This window comes from Pan troglodytes, chromosome 11 (genome assembly GCF_028858775.2).
Source record: "Pan troglodytes isolate AG18354 chromosome 11, NHGRI_mPanTro3-v2.0_pri, whole genome shotgun sequence".
Lineage (NCBI taxonomy): Eukaryota > Metazoa > Chordata > Mammalia > Primates > Hominidae > Pan > Pan troglodytes.
Genome location: NC_072409.2, coordinates 16,562,887 through 16,582,512, shown reverse-complemented (window position 1 = coordinate 16,582,512; position 19,626 = coordinate 16,562,887). Strand labels below are relative to the sequence as shown.

Here is a 19,626-nt window from a genome sequence, read left to right as displayed (position 1 = left end):
TGTCACAGAAGCAGGGGAGATTATCAAAGTCACTGAGGAGTTAATGACAGAGGGGGAAGCAAGGCCCCTTACGTTCCTATTCTAGAACATTCTAACACACCATGTTGCCTCTCAGAGAATAAAGCCCCCCCTGCAGCTACCCATTACGAAGCATGTTAATACCTCCTTATGATAAAAGGGAGTGGAAGGGGAAAGGGGAAAGGAAGAAAAACCTTCCCCTCATTCAAAAGGAGGCCCAGGATCAGAAGCCACCCAGTGAGAGAACCTCACATGAAGCAAATGCTCACTATACAGAGAAGATGCTGCATTTCCTAGAAATAAACCTGGTTTTGGCAAACTGCTTAATTTCTGGGCTGCCATCATGAAAAATGCAGCATACGCAAACTGATGTCCAATTCTGATGTGGGACACGTTTGTAAAAATTTTCCTTCGTGAATTACATAGATGCCCCCCAAATCAGTAATCCAATGGAAGGAGAATGACAAAAATGCATCTCCCTCCAAGAAAGCTGTCAAGCTGAAGAATCAATCAGATAATGTCTATTTCTCGGGGAAAAAGGTGGCTTCACACCCCAGCAATTATTATAAAATAAAATGTTAAAAAAGAAAGAAGAAAAGAGGCACTTAATTCATGGTAATATGCACTACTATTATGTGCCTCCTGAGGAAGTGACATGAAAAGCTGGTTAGAGAGAGTTAAGTCTAGATGAGAGAAGAACAGTTCATTATTTCTCATTTCTTGGTGAAAAAGAAAAATAGAATATGGCCAGACTGGCATTAGCATAATTCACTCCGAAAACTGCTGATCTATGCAGCACATTATGAGAGATGGACACTGGAAATAAATTCAATCGGAGTGTTTATTATTTTCTTCCCTCTAGTTCTCTTCAAGGAGCTTGGAGAGAGAGAGTGGGTAGAACAGATGAAAAGCAAGTTCAACTTCTGCCATTTGCGTGGGAGCGCTGAGAGGAGTGTATATCTCGCCAGTGAATATGTCTTTTTCAAAGTGCTCCTGAGAAGGGCACTTGGTTCGATTTAACATATGGCATAAATATTATTAATTCATAATGAAGCAAAATTTAAACCAAAGTGGAACAGAGAGAGAGAAGGGTTGTTAGCAAGAGAAAATGCGTGCTGTTAAATTTAGCCGGCAAGACTGAACATACTCAGAGAAATCTAAAGGCAGAGAATATCATCTTTTATGATTAGGTTGCTGTTAGGATTTTCTGGCACATTTGAAAAAGAAAAATCCGGCCGGGTGCGGTGGTTCATGCCTGTAATCCCAGCACTTTGGGAGGCTGAGGCGGGTGGATCACCTGAGGTCAGGAGTTCAAGACCAGCCTGACCAATATGGTGAAACCCCATCTCTACTAAAAATACAAAAATTAGCCGGGCATGGTGGTGGGGCCCCTGTAGTCCCAGCTACTCAGGAGGCTGAGACAGGAGAATTACTTGAACCTAGGAGGTGGAGGTTGCAGTGAACAGAGATTGCACCACTGTACTTCAGCCTGGGCAACAGAGCAAGACTCCATCTCAAAAAAAAAAAAGAAAGAAAAGAAAAGAAAAAGAAAAACCTGTTAATGGTTGTGCAATGCTTTCTCCATTTCTTCCTGCATTCTTAATTACTACAGACATTTGTTGGGAAGGGAGGGAGCAGGGAGAGGGGCTCAGTCTGAGTTCCTGTGCACTGGCTGCCTGGTCCCCACTTGAAGAAGTGGTTCTCAGTGTCACGGTCACCATGTCTCCCTAATGAGTTTGGCCACTGATTGGGAATGATGGCTGCAGGACCTAACTGTCCCTAATGTCACAAAACCTGGGTTTTCATGCAAATGCCCTTAATTATGGAGAGCAAAAGGGTGAAAAATCATAAAGCCTATCACATAGAGACAGATTTGTGGCTATATTTTTGACCTCGCCTGGTTCCAATCTGAAAGCATTTTGGGAATCTTCTTGGTTAGAGCCATTCTCAATTCTGCTTTCTTTTCAAGAGTCATAGCAGTCCTCTTAATAGGTACCTCCTTCCTCTCATACCAGAGGTCACCCACCAGTGGTATCTATGGGCAGTCATGCTTTCACTGAATCCACAGTGTTTAAAATTATTTTTCAAATTGCCAACATTTGTAGATGTGTATTGAGATTTTACACAGATATTTAGGATTGAAAAATCAAAAGCTCTGGTGATATGAGCCCAGGAGCAGCCTTCCTTTAGACATGGGATGTGCTCTCCAGCTTGCCACAGCCAGCCTTCCCTCCCCGACCTTGTCTCCCCAATCCTCTGTGATAGCTGATGCTTCCTGCCTAACCTGTAGGCAAGTGAGATGGTGATTCTTACCATAAGCAATTTTTCAAATCTCCCCCTCTCTCGAATCTGCCCCTCTCTCTCCTGTTTGGGTAGGACTTTATTAGGAGTAAAAAGGAAGCATTTCCATTTCTACCAGCAATTTAGCCTAGATGATAAGCCTTTCTAACTTCTAAATTTGGGCTATGCATGCCATCCATTCTCAGGCTCTCCCTGCTGCCTCGAAAAATCCTGCTTTTACCAGTCCAAACCCTGCCTCCTCTCGGGAGCCTGCTTTGATTCCACCAGGCAGAGGAAGCCTCCCCCATTCTGTACTTGGAGCACTCTGAATGCCACCCTGCTGGGGAGTCCATGAGCTACCGCCCTGTGACTCTACCAAAACATTACATTTGATGATGTGTTCACTGCATGCTATCTGTTAGACTGACAGTCCTTTGAGGGCAGGCAGGGTCCCATTATTTGCCTTTGAATGTCCCATGGCTACCAGGTGCTCAGGAACAGTTGTTAGGTTAAACCAGACATAATCCTTTATAGCATAACTTTGAGATAGAACAGATCTCACAGGACCAGGGTTCTCTGCAACTCCCAAGATGTCATCCACATGAAGCCAAGCCATTCCTTCATGTTCTCTGATCTTGAATTGAGTCTTCTGTGTGATGGTGCGAAGGCTGGGGAGGGCCAAGGAAGCTTCTGCCTTTGCTCCAAAGATCTGTGCCCACAGATGTCTTATGCTGAGAGAAGCACCCCAGCTTGCTCAATCTCATAATTCTCCGGGGCCCCAAATACTTCCACGGTGCCCTAAGTGCCCTCATGACCTGGGGCCTCTGTCACTAAGCTGCTTTCTTATGTTACAAGGTCCAGGAATCACAAAGGGGCAGAGCCTGCCTACCTATCTGTTCTCTTCCTTCTCTTTTTCACTATAATGGGGTAGCACTATGCACAGTTAGAATAATTCTATTTCCCAGCTTCCTACGCAGATGGTGGTAGCCAGTAAGATGGAAGTGGAAGTCACTAAAGGCAGCTTCCAGGAAAGCTTTTGAAAGGGATCTAATTCATCTGTGGAGGCCTTTTTTCTTCCTCCCCTTCTTCCCCTTTCTGCCTGGAACTCAACCATGATGGCTGGATTTTGAGCAGCTCTCTTGTGACCATAAGACAACCCTGAAGTGGAAGTATGCACTTAGGAGGGATGAGCAAAAAGACAGAAAGTGGAACATGGATCATCCTGTGGAGTCATTAATCAGCTGTAGAACCCCCACTGCAAAAGTTCCTGTTATATGAAAGAAAGTTCCTATTTAAGCCATTTGTAGATGGTTCCCTGTTACTGAAAGCCAAATGTAATTCCTAAATGAGTCAGAGAGTATCATGTCAGGCAGTCTTTTCAGTGCAAATAATAACATGTGCCTATTGACTTTTTTGAAAATTCCCACTGCCTGGTGGAAATAATAACCACAAGACTCCCACTGAACAAGCAGCTCCCATGAACTAGGCATTAGGCCAGCTGCTTTATGATATATTATCCCAACCTCATAACAAATCCTGCAAGGCAGGGATGATTGTTCCCATTTTGCAGATGAGAGAACTGAGTGCAGAGAAGATAAGGAATTTATCCAAAGCTACACAGCTATGAAGTAATGTGCTTGGCTCTGAAGCCAGACCTGTCTGATCCCAAAGCCTGTCCTCTTTCCACTGGGCTTCCCTCCCCTACCCTGCCCTACCTCCTGAAACTAACGCAAAGCCCTTCTCAAAGTCACCATGCAAAAATACTACTTCAGGTGTACTGAAACGGCAAAATTCCTGCCAATACTTCTGTGTACCATCCTGTCAGGAATAGCAGAGGGCTAGAGTTAGAATTTATAAAACTTCTTTGGAGACAAGTCTTTGACAAAAGTGGCTTCCCACTCAAGACTTCTAATTATTTTAGTGAATAAAGCTGTGAAAAGCATGACTTTGAGGTGCAAGACAAAAATACTAAAATCACTGATGGGAAAAACAACAGCAATACTGAGTGCTAGCAGACATCCTCCTTGAGGTGTATAGGATACAATTAATTGCTAAGGAATAATTCACTGTTGTCGCCCATTCATATTTGTTAAAGGGATCTAGAGTTATTAGATTAACACATACTTAGTGGGAACCTTCTTTGATCGAGACTCTGTGTAGGACCATATATATATCTATATGAATTATATATAAATATACATATAATTTCATAGAATTCTTTTAATCTTGTAAGAAGAAACTGACATTTATTGATCACTTACCATATGCTAGATGTTTCTATGTGATCTCAACTAATATTACACACAATATTGTGGGGCACAGGCAGCTTTATCCTCATTTTACAGGATGGATTTATTGAGGTTTAGGGGTGCTCTTTGACTTGCCTTAGGGTTACTTGCCCTAGAAGCCAGTAAATGCTGCTGTATTGCCCCAAAGTGCCCCCACAGGGTAGAGGGAAATTAATGTGTAATCTCAGGAAACCAAGCGGCAACTGCTAACTTTGCAGGCTGCAGCAAAGATATAATTTCTTTATCTCATGCTTTATCTTGAAAATTCATGCAAATTTTGCATTATACTCTATAATACGGCCATGCTATTTTTATATTAGAACAAACGTATTAAAATATTTATCAGCTGAATTATTTAACTTTTCCCTTCTGAAACTGACACTTTGGAAAGATGTGCCTTGCTTCTCTGTTGTGGCTTCACGAACGCCAAACACACAGCCATGCACCACTGGGAGAAGCCCGGTTTAAGAAGCACAAGGTCTGCCTGACTCCAAGGGGCGATTATTAATATGCGTTTTCAGGACTCAGCTCAAGGTAGGCACAGAGTTGTTTTTAAATCATGAACATAAGGTTGCAATGCGGTCACACCCATCATATTCATTAATTCACTCAACAAATGAGAGTCTACCATGTGCCAGCCACTAGGCTAATCCAAGCTCAAATGGGGTACTGACCCAGCACCACAGATTCTCCCGAGCGCAGTCAGGGAGACCCGCCAGCCAGATGTGAGACTGGACTCCACCCGGCCCAAAGCCCAAGCCAGAGGGGGCTGTTCTCACTGACCTTATGAAGGTACGAAAGCCTGTTGGCCCCAACTTCATTGTCCCCTTGATGCCCAGGAACCGGATAAACAAATTTGCCATCCTGTCCACCAGGCGCAGGTAGTTGAACTGTTTTGCGTACTTGGGGAACACCTGCTTGAGGCAAATGGAAGGCAGGTGGGCTTCGGGGTTGGCGTTGCAGTCTGGAGCACTGGTCAGCTCGCCATCCAAAGCATCTTCCTTTCCAGCGAATGGTTTTTCAAGCTGCTGAGACCTGAAGCACACAAAGAATTAATGATATAACACTTTCCCTTTCAGTTTCTCCTTTACTTGAGATTTACAACCTCCTTGGGAGGCAGCATTACCAACATTTTTTATTTTACAGACAGCAAGACTGACCACAGAGAAGTGACCTGCCCAAGCTCACACAGCTAGCACATAGCCAAGCCAGGACATGAAACAAAGGCAGAGCCACGGCTAGAAATGTGTCCTTCCTCCTTCCACCATCCTGGTTTCCCAGTATGAAAACTTTCCTTTACTGTATTCATGATTCAAGGGAATACTCTGTTATGTAGCAGTCTGGATTTGATTTCAAACTCTTACTTATGGGTAGTAATTGAATAATTAAGAAATATAAAAATCTCATTGAGGACTGGCAAGAAGCCAGAACACAGTTCAACGAACAATTTGCAAAGATGCATCAGCTACTGAATTCTAGGAATAGAAACAATTATATTTCTGGCTTAACTGTTTTTTTTTTTAATTTGGAATTCATACAAAAAAATGATTATAGTGTAGTGATTCCTTAGTCTGGATATTCAGAAATTATTTTGATATTCAAGAAAACTAGCAGCTAATAAGTCTTAAATATCCACCTCTAGCACAGAATGTTCTTCTCACCTTAGACCTACATATTATTCCCCCTGCCCCAAATCTATGTCTCCCATCTCCTTGAATGTCACAACCATCTGCCAGTTACTCAACAGGAAAGCATAGAATAAATGCCGACTCCTCCTCGGCTAGTTCTGCCTCCTTAGTCCTGAAGCCAACCCCTGCTCTGCCCCTGCCTGGACTGTAGCAAAGGCCCTCCTGCCTCTGGCTTTGCCCATCCATAGATCCATCCTTCAAACTGGCACCTGAGTCACCTCTTTTTAGGCCAACCTGGCTGAGTCACTTACTTGCTAAAACCACTGAGGACTCCCAAGTCTGTACTGCTCATTCTGGCACTTGAGGCCCTTCCCGAGTTCTTTCCGGGCCTCCTCATTTCCAGTCATCCCCCTGCCAGGCACACAGTTCCAGCCCAAGCCTTGTGTGCTGCTCCTCCCAACCTGCCACTCACTGGCCTGCCCTGGAACCGGAGACTCCATGCTCCTTGGACACCCAGCTCCCTTCCACACTCAAAGGCCCTCTCTGCAATTGCAGCTCAGTTCCCACTCCTGGGTCCTATCCTGTCGGGATCTGGGGCCAGGCGTAGCCCTCTCTCACCTGTTGTGTTCATTCCTGAGACAGAACCTTGAGCATGTTATACATGGTCAGTAAATGCCGCCTGGTTGACTAACTGATCCAAGAAAGTTAGGATGACGTCTCGTGGTACTGAGACGTGGTGCTGTTAATGGTACCAAGGCCTGTTCTCTACTCCTTATTAAATGTCCTCATGCCCAGTGCTTTCATTTCCAAGCAAGCACACCATCAGTGCCCAGGTTGGGCCATCTGGGTATCTTTGTGCCTGCTTTCCTCTGGCCGTGGCTGCCTGGCACACTTCTGTTCCACTTTCAAAACCAGCTGAGATGGCTTCTTGACCACACAGGTCCCTCTCTCTCATGCCTCATCCCTATTCCTTGGACCTGCTTCCTTGTTTGCTTTGTCATGCCTGCACTGCACTGGTTTACATGCCAGTCTCTCTCACCATTTTGTGAGCTCATTGAAGGCCTACATCTGTTTCATATAGAAATTTCACTCCTATTTCTATAAGACCTGAAACATACTTGGTGTTTGAGAAAGTTTCATTGAATCCATTGCATTGAAAAAGTTTGCAACGTAAGCCTTAACATATCAAGGTTATAGTGCTTTGTAACCTGTAAGTGCTTTTAAATTCAACAGCGAAACAACATGCGTGATAGCCCTGTACGAATGGTCCTCTCTTCATCCCAGTCCAAGGAGCCAGCCTCTGGGAAAAACTCCCTTGTGTGAATAAAAAGTCCTGGAAGGCCTATTCCCGGTTCCTCCTTAGTGGGTCTTGATGCTGGTCTCAAAGCAAGGACAGGCAGAGGGCAGAAGCAGAGAAGCATGAGGGAAAAATCTCTTTTCAACCTCAACAGTGTGGAGGGTTTTAAGGAAAGAAATGCTCCCTCCCACAAAGAGGAGAGTCCTGACTCCTTGGGAGAGGCAAATGTGCCCAAAGGGCTGCAATTTTCCTTCTGCTAAAATGATTTTGTCACCATCACCTTGAACTTAAGACAGTAAATATCAGGTGGTTGCTTTTCAGTTGCAATGAAATGTTTTCCCATTAAGGTTATAGGAAGAAAGATGAGAAAAAAGGCGACACTCTTACCGGAAATTAGCCCTTAAATTACTGGGTAAGTGGCAATCAATGACTTTATAAGCACTCAGTAAGTTTTTATTCAAGGAAAGATTTGGAAATGTACAGTTGGAATACACTCAATAACAATGAAAATAGCTCAGAGGACTCCTCAGTTGGCAGATCCATCCACAGTTAGGCGGTCATCTGCTCTTCACTCCACTTTGCACAGTAGACTGTTATGACTATGCCCCTGTTCCAGACGAAGAAACTGAGGCTTGGCAAGGTGTTGCACCTGTATCATCTAGCTGAACTGGAATTATAAGTCAGTTCTTATAATCCACTGATCCACTGCTCTTTCTATTTTACTACTGTAATTAATTCTTCTTCTCCTTTTTTTTTTTTTTTTTTTTTTTTTTGGCTTCAAGCCATTCTCCTGCCTCAGCCTCCTGAGTAGCTGGGATTACAGGCGTGTGCCACCACGCCCAGCTAATTTTTTTATATTTTTAGTAGAGATGGGGTTTCACCATGTTGGTCAGGCTGCTCTTGAACTCCTGACCTCAAGCAATCCACCTGCCTCAGCCTCGGCCTTCCAAAGTGCTAGGATTACAGGCATGAGCCACCATGCCCAGTCCTTCTTCTTTTTCTTCTTCTTCTGTTTTTTTTTTTTTAAGAGATAGGGGCTCACTCTGTCACCCAGGCTGGAGTGCAGTGGTACAACCACAGCTCACTGTAGCCTAGGCTCAGCCTAGGTACCTGGGCTCAAACAATCTTGCCTCAGCTTCCTGAGTAGCTAGAACTACAGGTGTGCACCACCATTAGCCTGACTTTTTTTTTTTTTTTTTTTTTTGAGAGACAGAGTCTTGCTCTGTCACCCAGGCTGGAGTGTAGTGGCGTGATCTTGGCTCACTGCCACTGCAACCTCTGCCTCCTGGGTTCAAGTGATTCTCTTGTCTCAGCCTCCTGAGTAGCTGGGATTACAGGTGTGTGCCACCACGCCTGGCTAATTTTTGTATTTTTATAGAGATGGGGTTTTGCCATCTCTACTAAATGGTTTGGCCAGGCTGGTCTCTAACTCCTGACCTCAAGTGATCCACCCACCTCAGCCTCCCAAAGTGCTGGGATTACAGGCGTGAGCCACCATGCCTGGCCAGTCTGGTTAATTTTTAAGTTTTTTTTTTGTAGAGATAAGGTCTCGCTACATTGATCAGGCTAGTCTTGAACTCCCGGCCTCAAGCGATCCTCCTGCCTTGGCCAGCCTCCCAATATCTTGGGATTATAGGCATGAGCCTCTGCACCCGACCCACCACCCCATTATTCAAATATACATCATAATTCACATTGTGGGTTACAAATCCTATGTGGAATTATTTATTTTTTATTTTATATAATTTTTTAAAGATTATAATAGTAAGTCATGCTCTTTGTAGACATTCTGAGAAATGTATAAAGGAATCAAAATCATTTGTAATTCTACAAGTCTGAGATCAACACTATTAACATTTTGATTTCTTATCTATATTTATAAAGTTAGGATTACATTACATGTATTCCAAATCCTTCTTTTTATACCCTACATTGTAAGTATCTTCCCATGGTATTAAGAGTGTTTTCATCAGTGTAATTTCTCATGACATGACATATTCTGTATTAATTAACCATTCCCCCTCAGTTAGAGATCTAGTGTCACATGGTCTGTCATTTGACTAAATAGAGTCAGTGATCAGTCCCCTGAGTGATGTGCTCCCTCTCAGAGGCATAATTTTTTTTTTTTTTTTTTGAGACAGAGACTTGTTCTGTCACCCAGGCTGCAGTGCAGTGGCATGATTTCGGCTCACTGCAACCTCCACCTCCCGGGTTCAAGCGAATCTCTTGTCTCAGCCTCCCAAGTAGCTGGAACTACAGGCGTGTGCCACTATGTCTGGTTAATTTTTTTTTTCTTTTTTGTATATTTAGTAGGGATGGGGTTTCACCTTGTTAGCCAGGAAGCATAAAATCTTACAGCTATAAGTGGCTTTGGAGATCACTCTGTCCAACGATGTCATTTATTATTTTATCATAGTATAATAATGAACATAAAGCTCACCGTTTTAACCATTTTCAAGTGGACAGTTCAGTGGTGTTTCAGGCATTCACACTGTTGTGTAACTGTCACCAGTATCTAGTTCCAGAACATTTTTGAAATGATTCTAGAGAAGAAATTTAAATCCAGATAGATAAGGTCATTTGATCAGCACATCATCCAGGGTCGTGGGCTTAGCTGGGGTTGCCCTGGTGATGGGAACTCCACCACCTCTGGGACACCTCAGACTGGAAAGGTGTTCCCAATGGTAACCAGCAAATTGTCTTTCTCCAGGGTCCAACTCCTGCCTCCAGAGCCTTGCAGAATGAGTCTGTTTTTTCTTCTAGCGACAGCCTTTCAAATTTCTTTCAAGGGTTGCTGTATTTAGTGGATGACTACCATTTCCCATCCTTCCTGAATCCCAATTAATAACCTCACGATGAAAAGAGTCTTCAAAGCCAGAGATATCATTTTCATGGACTCAACCGCAAATTCAGAGGGAGGTGGTTTTACTCAGCTGGAAGAAGGCACTAAAGATACATCTGATAGGTAAGAGGAAATGAAACAATGAGAAATGGTATCTTTGCTGGAGATAATTCCAATTATCATGTTGAGATCCAAGCCATCACAAATATGTAAGATCCTGTTTTTACTTAATAGCATTTTAATGGAAATGTCGGGCTTATGAAATAAAAGTCACTGGTAAAGAAAATATAAATCAAGCTGACTAGTCCTTTGGGATAATTTTTTTAAAATTGAATTTGTTATATCCTTGATTCATTAAAATAGGTGAAAGAGTTCTGGAATGTTTTATCTATTAGCATTTTTCAAATACAATGGAATTATTTTTCATCGAAACTTGTGAAAAACCACCTATCTCTATTTTGCCTGGAAAGTTAACTGTTCATTTATCAAGGGCCTACTACATGTCTAACATTGCTCCAAGCCACTTACCTATATTGCTTCATTTGTTTCTCATAACAATTCTACAGTGTAGGTGGAAACGATTCCCATTTTACAGATTAGGAAACAGGCCCAGAGAGGCTGAATACTTTCCCAAGCTCACCCAATCAGTAGTGAAATCAGGATTTACACTTGGGACTGTCTCACAACACACCCCATGCTTAGTTCACTATATAGCTTTTGTGATCATTTGATTTAAATCAAATCAGAGACTTTTCTTCTTATGTATAAGTGGTATATAGTTCCAGAAATTAACAGAGAAGTAGATCTAGCAAGGTCAAATTCTAGTTGCTGAGAAGTTGCTTGAGTTAATTTCCATCTCTAGTTAAACATTCCTTCAATAATTTATTCATCCATGAAACATGTTCCAAGCACTCACATGCCCCAGGGGCCTCAGATACAAGAGTGAGGTGGACACTGTCACCCAGAAGCATGTGACCAAGTGAGGGAAAACAAGACCCATATATAAACAGTGACTTGGCAGTGTGATGATGAGTGAGCCAGCATGGGTCTAGGTCATACAGGACCCTGAATGTGAGAGAAAGGTGCTTGGACTTAGTAGTGTAGGGAATGAGAGAATGTGGTAGATTTTGAGGAGAGGAATGGCAAGATTAAAACCATGCTGGAGACGAATAAATCTGCCAGCACTATGTATTCCGAACTGAGAGGGGAAGGGTGGATGGTATTAGAAAGCTACTGGAATGGTCTAGGTCAACGATTCTGAAAGTGTGGTCCCCAGCCCAGCAGCATCAGTGCCTCCTGATAACTTGTTAGTAATGTACATTCTTGGATCTCACCCCAGACCTACTGACTCAGAAACTCTGAGTGGGCTGGGCAATCTGTTTTAGCAAGCCCTGCGGGTGATTCTGATACAGGCTAAGGTCTAAGAATCACTGGTCTAGGTGAAAGAAAGTGAGACCTAAACTAGGGCAGTTGTAATGGGCATAGAGACAGGCAGCTTTAGACACACAGATTTAGCAACTACTGCTTGAACATGTGGGACAAAAGGGGAGAGAACACCCTGGATCACGTTCCCAGGCAGCCCTGTGGCTTGGCAGGAGAGCCTTGTGGCAGTGGTGCCGCATGGCAAAGGGACATAAAAACAGGTCCCCGTCCCTGCTGTTTGGCCAAGGCGAAGTCCCCTCAGTCACTAGCGGATTCCAAACGCACATGTATCATGTTGGCATTCCTGCAGAAAATGCTAACCATGCACCAAAGAAGTCCCTTAAATTAGCCCTGCAGCTAATTTAAAGAACTGGAGGATGAAGTCACTAAAAATAAACTTTACTGTATAGCCCAGCTCTGTCGCTTGATAAATCTCTGCTATCGCAGAGGCTCCATTTGCCTGACGGGTGATGCTAGGCAACTTGAAGGGAAGGTGATAGACTCTAAAACAGGTGAGGCGTGGGCTTCCACAGTGAAAAGGAAAGGACTTAACGAGAGAGCTCTCTCTGCCATCCAAGTCCCTCTAAGACCTAGACCCATGTTGAGCCTATTCCCACCTATTCCCCTTCACGCAATGACCCTTCCTGCCCACAAACCCTGGTCAGGCCACTTCCACCTGGCTTGATCACTTTCCTCTGTAACATATCATCGACAGCAACAAAACATCAAAACACAACAAAACACAATAGCGATGATATTAATTGCACATACTATGTGCCAGGAACTGCAATTTAAAAAAATTTAATCTTGATAAAATCCTATGAAGCAGGTGTTATTATTAATATGATCCCCATTTTACAGATGAGGAAACCAAGGCACAAGGATATGAACCAAGGTGTTTTGAACCTGGGAAAGAAACCCAGACAGGCGGGCTCCAGCATCCTTGTTTCTAACCACTGCATCATGCGGCCTCCATACACGGGGAGCTGTCAGGCACTGACTGAGGACCTGGAGAGTCAGGCCGGTTATTTGTAACATCTCCTTTGACCCTAGCAAGAATCCTATGAATTAGGTATTACAAATGGTCCCATTTCACTGATGAGAAAAGTGAGCTTCAGAGAGGTTAACCTACTTTCCTAAGGTGGCTCAGCTTTGACCTCAAAGTCCAGGCGCTTTCCACGCCATCATGCTCACTTGATGTAGTTATACAACTTCACTGAACTCATTTTCCCCTCCCTTGCAATGGAGAGAAGTTTCTGGCTCTATGGGGTGGTGTGAGGCTAAAGCAGGAGGATGGAGCCTACGCCTAGCACAAAACGGCCACATTGTTTAGGACTCAAAACAGGCTTTCCACAAAGCATCAAGATGAATCTGCTTGGGGGGCTTGTAACTGTCCTCAATGTGACTTCTCGGGAGGGTACCAGTGCTCATCTGGCTGCTTCATTTTGTTTGCCAAACAAGTCAATCTGTTACTTTACATTCCGGGCTCCCAAGAATTGCTGACATGTAATGTTTGTAATGTGTGTCGACTATATGAATTAACAAAGGACCCCATGGCGACAACAGCAGACTAGGTCTCTCCCTGCCTGGGGATGGATTCCCAGAGCTGCCAGGCCTGGGGTTGCTGCAGGCGCATTTTCCTGCAGGGCCAGGCGATGCATTAACTGAAGGACAAGCATAAGGACTTACTCTAATGCCCTGGCTCCCACAGACCCAGAACTCATGCTATTTCAGAGCTGGAAAGGCCTTTTGGGGTCACTGCGCCCAGCCCTCTCATTTTACGGATGAAGGAGCTGACAGCTCATTTTACAAAGACCTCCCAATAAGCTTCTTTTCCAACAGGGCTCTCTGCCCTGCCGGCCCTGAGCATGGAGCGCGTGTCTTCGCCATTGTCCCTCTTGCCCACTGGGCCTGCAGCACGGTCAGAGGCAATGAAACATTTTGTACACATAGGCCAAGGAGGGGTGCTCCAGTCGCCTCCTCCTCCCTGGGCTGTGGGGCTGGTGGTGCAGGGGGTCTGGAGTTTGGGCTTTGTGGGTAGATCAGGGCATGGTTGAAATCCCAGCTCTGCCACTCACAAGCTGTGTGACCTTGGGCAAGTCATACAGTCTCAAAGCTTTAGTTTCCTCTAATATAAAATGGGAATAATAATGGCACCTAACCTATAGGACTGGTGTTAGGATTAGCAGAGAAGATGGACACAGCACCTCAATACCTGTTTGCCACTTGGATTATAACCACTGACATCTTTCTCTCATGAGTGTCATCATCTCAAGGGGCCCACTGTCTAGTCACCAGCCCTCAGTGGGAGAGACTGGTATTCACCCCGAGGACCTCAGGAGAATATGGGGTTTCTGCCTCACTCCCCATCCCATGTAACCAAACACTAGATTGACTTTCCGCTCCTCCACTGCTCCTTCTTGGGAAACTCTCATTCCAGGCTGTCCAGGACCACCTAACAAACCCTCCACGTGTGCCTCATTTTCTCAGGCCTGGCTGGGGAGTTCACTGCACCTGCTCTGACACCCTCCTTCTCTATTGAGGATGAAGTAATGCGTGAGAGAGAACTTTGCTGCTGCCCAGGTACAGAAAAAGTCAGATTTTGAGTTAGAAGGGGCACTAGCAATGACCATGTGTCATTTTCCTTCTGAAATACATAGAGAGTGGGGCCAAGTCACTGGCTTGAGGTGAGGCATCACACAGGGGTGGCAAAGGCAGGCTAAGGCCCCCGGACTTCTCATCCAGAGCCTTTGAGATAAAAAAGAGTGAATAAGAAGGGAGAGTTAAGTGGCTCATGCCTATAATCCTAGCACTTTGGGAGGCTGAGGTGGGAGAACTGCTTGAAGCCCTGAATCTAGACCAGGCTGGGCAACATAGCGAGACCCCACTTCTACAAAAAATTAAAAATTAGTCAGCTCTGGTGGTACGCACCTGTGGTCCTAACTACTTGGGAGGCTGAGATGGGAGGATTGCTTGAACCCAGGAAACAAGTCTGCAGTGAGCTGTGAGCTGTGCCACTGCACTCCAGCCTGGGAGATGGAGCAAGACCCTGTGTTTAAAAAAAGAAAAAGAAAAAAGAAAGAAAAAGAAGAAAAAAAATGACATAGCTATTGAGCATAAATGCCAGAGTGGCCAAAATTCTGAATGAAAAGCTCAGACTCTTCTAGCCACCTTGGCAGAAAGGGAGGAGAATGCCTTTTGCCTGAAGGACTTCAGAGCCCCCTTTAAAGCTACTGAATAGTTGGCCACTGCCTTTCCGTAGATGAATTGGCTGGTGCTTAGCTTTTCTCTGGAACCCAGAGAAAGATTTTTTGAAGTATAAGCCCTGCCTGCACCAACTGCCCAAGGCACAGTGAACGAGGTCCCCAGGCCTGAGAGAGCATTCCAGGTCTGCATGGCCCGGTTGCTGCCTCCCTCATCCTCCGCATCCACATCCCTCCCTCCTTTTATAAATGATCCACTAGAAAAACACCCATCTTTCAAATTTAAGATTCTTTCTCACCTTTCCCAAAATGCTTCCCACGGCTTTTGGAGATAGAATCAACCATTCCTTTCTCTATAACCTCCCCGACTTAGTATTTCATCATCATCATCAAGAAATTTATTGAGAACTCAATCTGCATCTTGCACAATGCTAAGCTCACAGTATACATTATGTTTTCTTCAGAGTAGTTATCACACTCCAATGGCTATTTGCATAACTGTCTGCTTAATGCCTATTTCTTTTCTAGACGGAAAGTTCCCAGAAGGGCAGGCATCATTACTGCCTGGTTTATGACTATACCTACAGCCCCAGCACAGCTCCCGGTACACAGTAGGTGCTTAAAAATATCTGACAATGAATACAGTCATTATTTCAGTGAACTCTCACAACAGTCCAATTAGTTAGTCACAGTTACTAACGTGAGTTTACACCTGAGGACGCTGAAGCGTGGGAAGGTTAAGTCAATGGCCTAAGCGAGGAGGCTGGGATTGGAACCTGGGTGGTCTGTCTCCACAGCCCACGTGTTAAACCCCTGCACTACCCCTGTATTTCTACACCCCTCTACTTCTGGTTGCCAGCATGAATCTTTTTTTCCTCTTGTTCTCTCACAGTCCCTGGGAAAAGCCTGTCTCTACTCTGGGAGAAGAAAAATTTCCTAATGGCAACAGCAAGAGACTGTCTATATGACAATTGTAATCAGTGGTTGTATTAGCCTCTGTTTTACCACCTCCAAAATTAGCAGAAAAGGCCAACTTGAGCTTTCATTGTACAGCTCTGCTAATGAAGGGATCCTTTTAATTACATACTCAGTGCCTATCTGCAATACAAAGCATTTTAGTGTTTAAACACAGTTCTGCACCAAAGTATAGGGCTATGTGAATACAGACAATAAGTTGGGGGAAGCCATGTGTAAAAGTTATTCTTTGCCTAGACTGTAATTTCTTTTTGACATTCAATTTCATCTAAACCCAGTTCATTTTCTATGGTAATCCTAATTCTCTTCTATACACTGAGCACCCGATGAACCCTTATTCAGTAATTCCGTAGGCATATCCCAGGTCAGATACTCCCTCTTCAGATTGCAGATGAAATCTGCACACTTTGTTAATTTCACTCATCACTGACTGATTTGCTTTGAGGGCTCTCACCACTTACCTGCGCTGGCACATCGGTCAATTCCTGCGGTACAGGTGTTGAACACAAAACCAGCTTCACTCAGCATCACGCCAGGAGTTCATGACATTTGTATCCCACTTTCCAAAGCAATTTTTGAGTGCCATTCTGTATGGGATTTGCACTGATGTGAATGAGGCCTTACGAGGCAGATCCCACAGACCTTTCTCAGACAAGGGTGTCCTGACCTTGCATTTGTATTTGGTCAGGGGAAAAAAGGAATCACTCTTAGTGAGCCCCTCCTTTGGGCCAGAGACTCTATCAGGCATTAATTACCCTGGTTAAACCACACAGAGACCTTAAGATGGAGATATTAAGATGCACCCTCAGAGCCAGAATGCGTGGGTTGGAATCCTGCTCCTGTTCCCAACTAGCTGGTAATCTTTGAAAAGTCTCTTATCCTGCTCATGCCTTGATGTCTTTATCTGTATAATAGGGATAATAATTCTCCCTATGTCCCAGCATTGTTGTGAGAATTAAATGGGCTAATCCATTCAGAGCCATACCTGGAATGTGGCAAGCACTCAGTAAGTGTTAGCTGCTGTGACTGAACAAACAAAGCTAAGCTCAGGTTAAACACAACACTCAAAGTCACGTGCCTCCTAAACAGTATCAACTGGTAACCAGGATCTGTCTGATGCTTAAGACCCTAGGCTTCCAGGGAGGCTAGGTCAAGGGGGCTCACTGCTGGTCCACCCCTAGAAGACTGTAGTCAGCGCCCTGGCCTGGCAGAGCGTGACCTAGAGGAAGTCTTTCCATGTGCATGGTCCCCTCCTGGCCGCAGCACGAGCACACTGGCTTCTGCCTCCACTGCCCACATATTGTTCTCTCAAGGCTGACCATGCACCTCCTAATTGTCACTGATCTTCTTAATCTTTCTCCAATCTTGCTTGTTCACAGCATTCAATGAAGCTGACCACTGTCTTCCTGAACCTCTCATTTCCTGGCTCCTGCACCCGTGCACTCTCTGTGGTGTTTTTCCATCCTCTGTTTTCCCTCCTCTAGGACCCTTAGTAGTAGTTGGTCCTCTAAGCCCCTGTCCTTGACCTGCTCCCTGCCCACAGTCTTCCTGGGCGTTCTTATTCACAAACGCGATGGCCTGTACCTCGTGCCACCTCTCTGTGTCTGGGATGCCTTTGTCCTGCCCACCCCTTCACGACAGCCAAGTCCAAATCCTGCTCATTCTTCCAAACTCACTCTAGACACCAGCCCACAGCCTTCCTGGATCCTTCCCACTCAGAAATACTCTCTTCCTGATTCCCACAGTACTTCATAGTGGAATTTATCATTTTCTAAATTTATATCACAGTCATTTAAGTTTGTGGCTTCTTTTTCCTGATAGACTCTGAGTTTGCCAGAAATAGAATCCATTTTTGTTCCTCTGGCAGTACTGTACATCTAATAGGTGATACAAAAAAGACATGCTGATACATGACTGTGTAAGTAAAGTATTCTTTAAGACAGAGAACATGAAGAATTTGGGGTAATTTTGCCTGAAGACAAGAAAATGGGCAGGGTGACCTTTGGGCGTCATTTTTCAGCTTATGGGTCTATAAACCCATCTTTAGGGCAAAAATACCACATTAATAATTTATGGTGATGAGAATAACGGTCATTCTGGTTCCACCCCTTACCAATTGTGTGGCCTTAGGAAATGGAGATCAACACTCAGCCTCTGGTTCTCTTCTGTAAAATGGAGATGGACGATAGAATCCACTCTCCAGAGGTGTTGAGGGACTTGATGGGGTGGTATAAACAAGGGGCTGGCACCCTGGTTGGAACATCGTAAGTACAAAAGAAATGGTAGCTGTTATATGACTCCTTTGACATATATTTATTGAGTACTAACTCTGCAGCCAGGGATGTTGGGTCAACTCAAGCCCCACCTCCTCCAGGAAGATTTCGCGGCCTCCTTCAACCCATGACATTCTTTCCTCAAAGAACTTTGGTCCTACCAAGATTAGATTTTTTAAAGAATCTGACTAATAAATTAGGCATGCCTATTAGCAGTCAGGTCCAGAGAGAAAGTCTAACTTTTTACTTTATGCAATTTGAATTCCCTGAACATAAGAGTTGTTGTCAAAATCCATTAAAGTATTTAATTTCTCTTGTCACTGCACAATTCCCCAAGCAGACATCCAGACAGTTTGCAGTGGTGTTTCTCACAGAAGTACTAAATGTTTAGTTATCAAGGTACATTTTTTAGATGATGCCTCCCTGATGGCTCTGGAGACTCTAGAGAGACTGTAAGTTCAAGCGCAAGGTTAAGGCAGGCAGCAGAGTGGCGAGAGCTGCAGGGAGGATGAATCACGCAGGCCTGGGCTTCAGCTCTGACACTGCCACTTCCTGGCTGACTAACCTTGGGGAAGGTACTTAACCTCACTGAGCATCAGTTTCCTCATTTGCAAAGTGGTGACAGCACCAAACCCACAGGGCTTTAGTGAGCACAAAGTGGAATACCAAATGTAAAGAACCCGGGAGAATGCCAGACACATCACTGGTCCGCGATACAAGATGGCTTAAAAATCCCAGAGATTTCCAGATGCACAGACTGGGGTCTAGAGGCTGCCGTCCCCATCCACCTCCCCCTCCCAGAGGGACAGCCCTAAGGAGCAGTGTGTTTATGGCGACACAATGGCCAGACCCACAGGGTCCTGCCTCTTCACAGTAGCCTCTCCCAACACCCATTCAAATCAATTATTACCCCACTTGACCAACTCACCCGGTGGGAGCCAAAGGTTTCCATGCCAACAGGAATGTGGTGGGCATCCCAACCCCCAAGAAAGAAAATAAAAGCGACTCTTTTAGTTTCCCTACTAACAAGCGTGGAGCTGAAGTCAGAGCTGTCTCTTTCTCAGTTGTCATGGCAACGTCCACTGACCTACCCCATCCTGCCAAACACACACGCGGGAGAGGGAGAGGGCAAGGGGGATGTGTGGGAGGTGGTGGTCCAGGGATGAGGGGCAGCAGAAACGCTCCACAATGCTCGGGAGAAAGTACAAAAACACCCACTTTTACAAAAAAAAAAACCCACTGGCAAATGCACCCCCCTTGCCAGGGAATGGAGAAATTCCAGTTTTTATTGTGTCGTTCCTTTGGCAATTATGAACAAATTTAGAGCCTATTCAAAAGGCCAGTTCAAACCAGAAGAGGGAACAATTATTAATTTCTCAGCTATGACACAGAGACGGGGC

General features: G+C 44.7%; 1 protein-coding gene across 7 annotated transcripts in view; it reads right to left on the bottom strand.

The window, feature by feature from the left end:
* Window positions 1–19,626, bottom strand: part of TTLL11 (tubulin tyrosine ligase like 11) — a 278,099-nt gene that overhangs the window by 49,384 nt on the left and 209,089 nt on the right. For 6 of the 7 annotated variants that reach the window (XM_054658398.2, XM_016961590.4, XM_016961591.4 and 3 more), the window contains one exon: window positions 5,370–5,621. In XM_054658398.2, the coding sequence (XP_054514373.1) occupies window positions 5,370–5,621 (252 nt within the window). Of the gene's footprint in view, window positions 1–5,369; window positions 5,622–9,951; window positions 10,470–19,626 lie in introns of those variants that run through there. The other variant, XM_063787532.1, reaches the window with a different exon arrangement.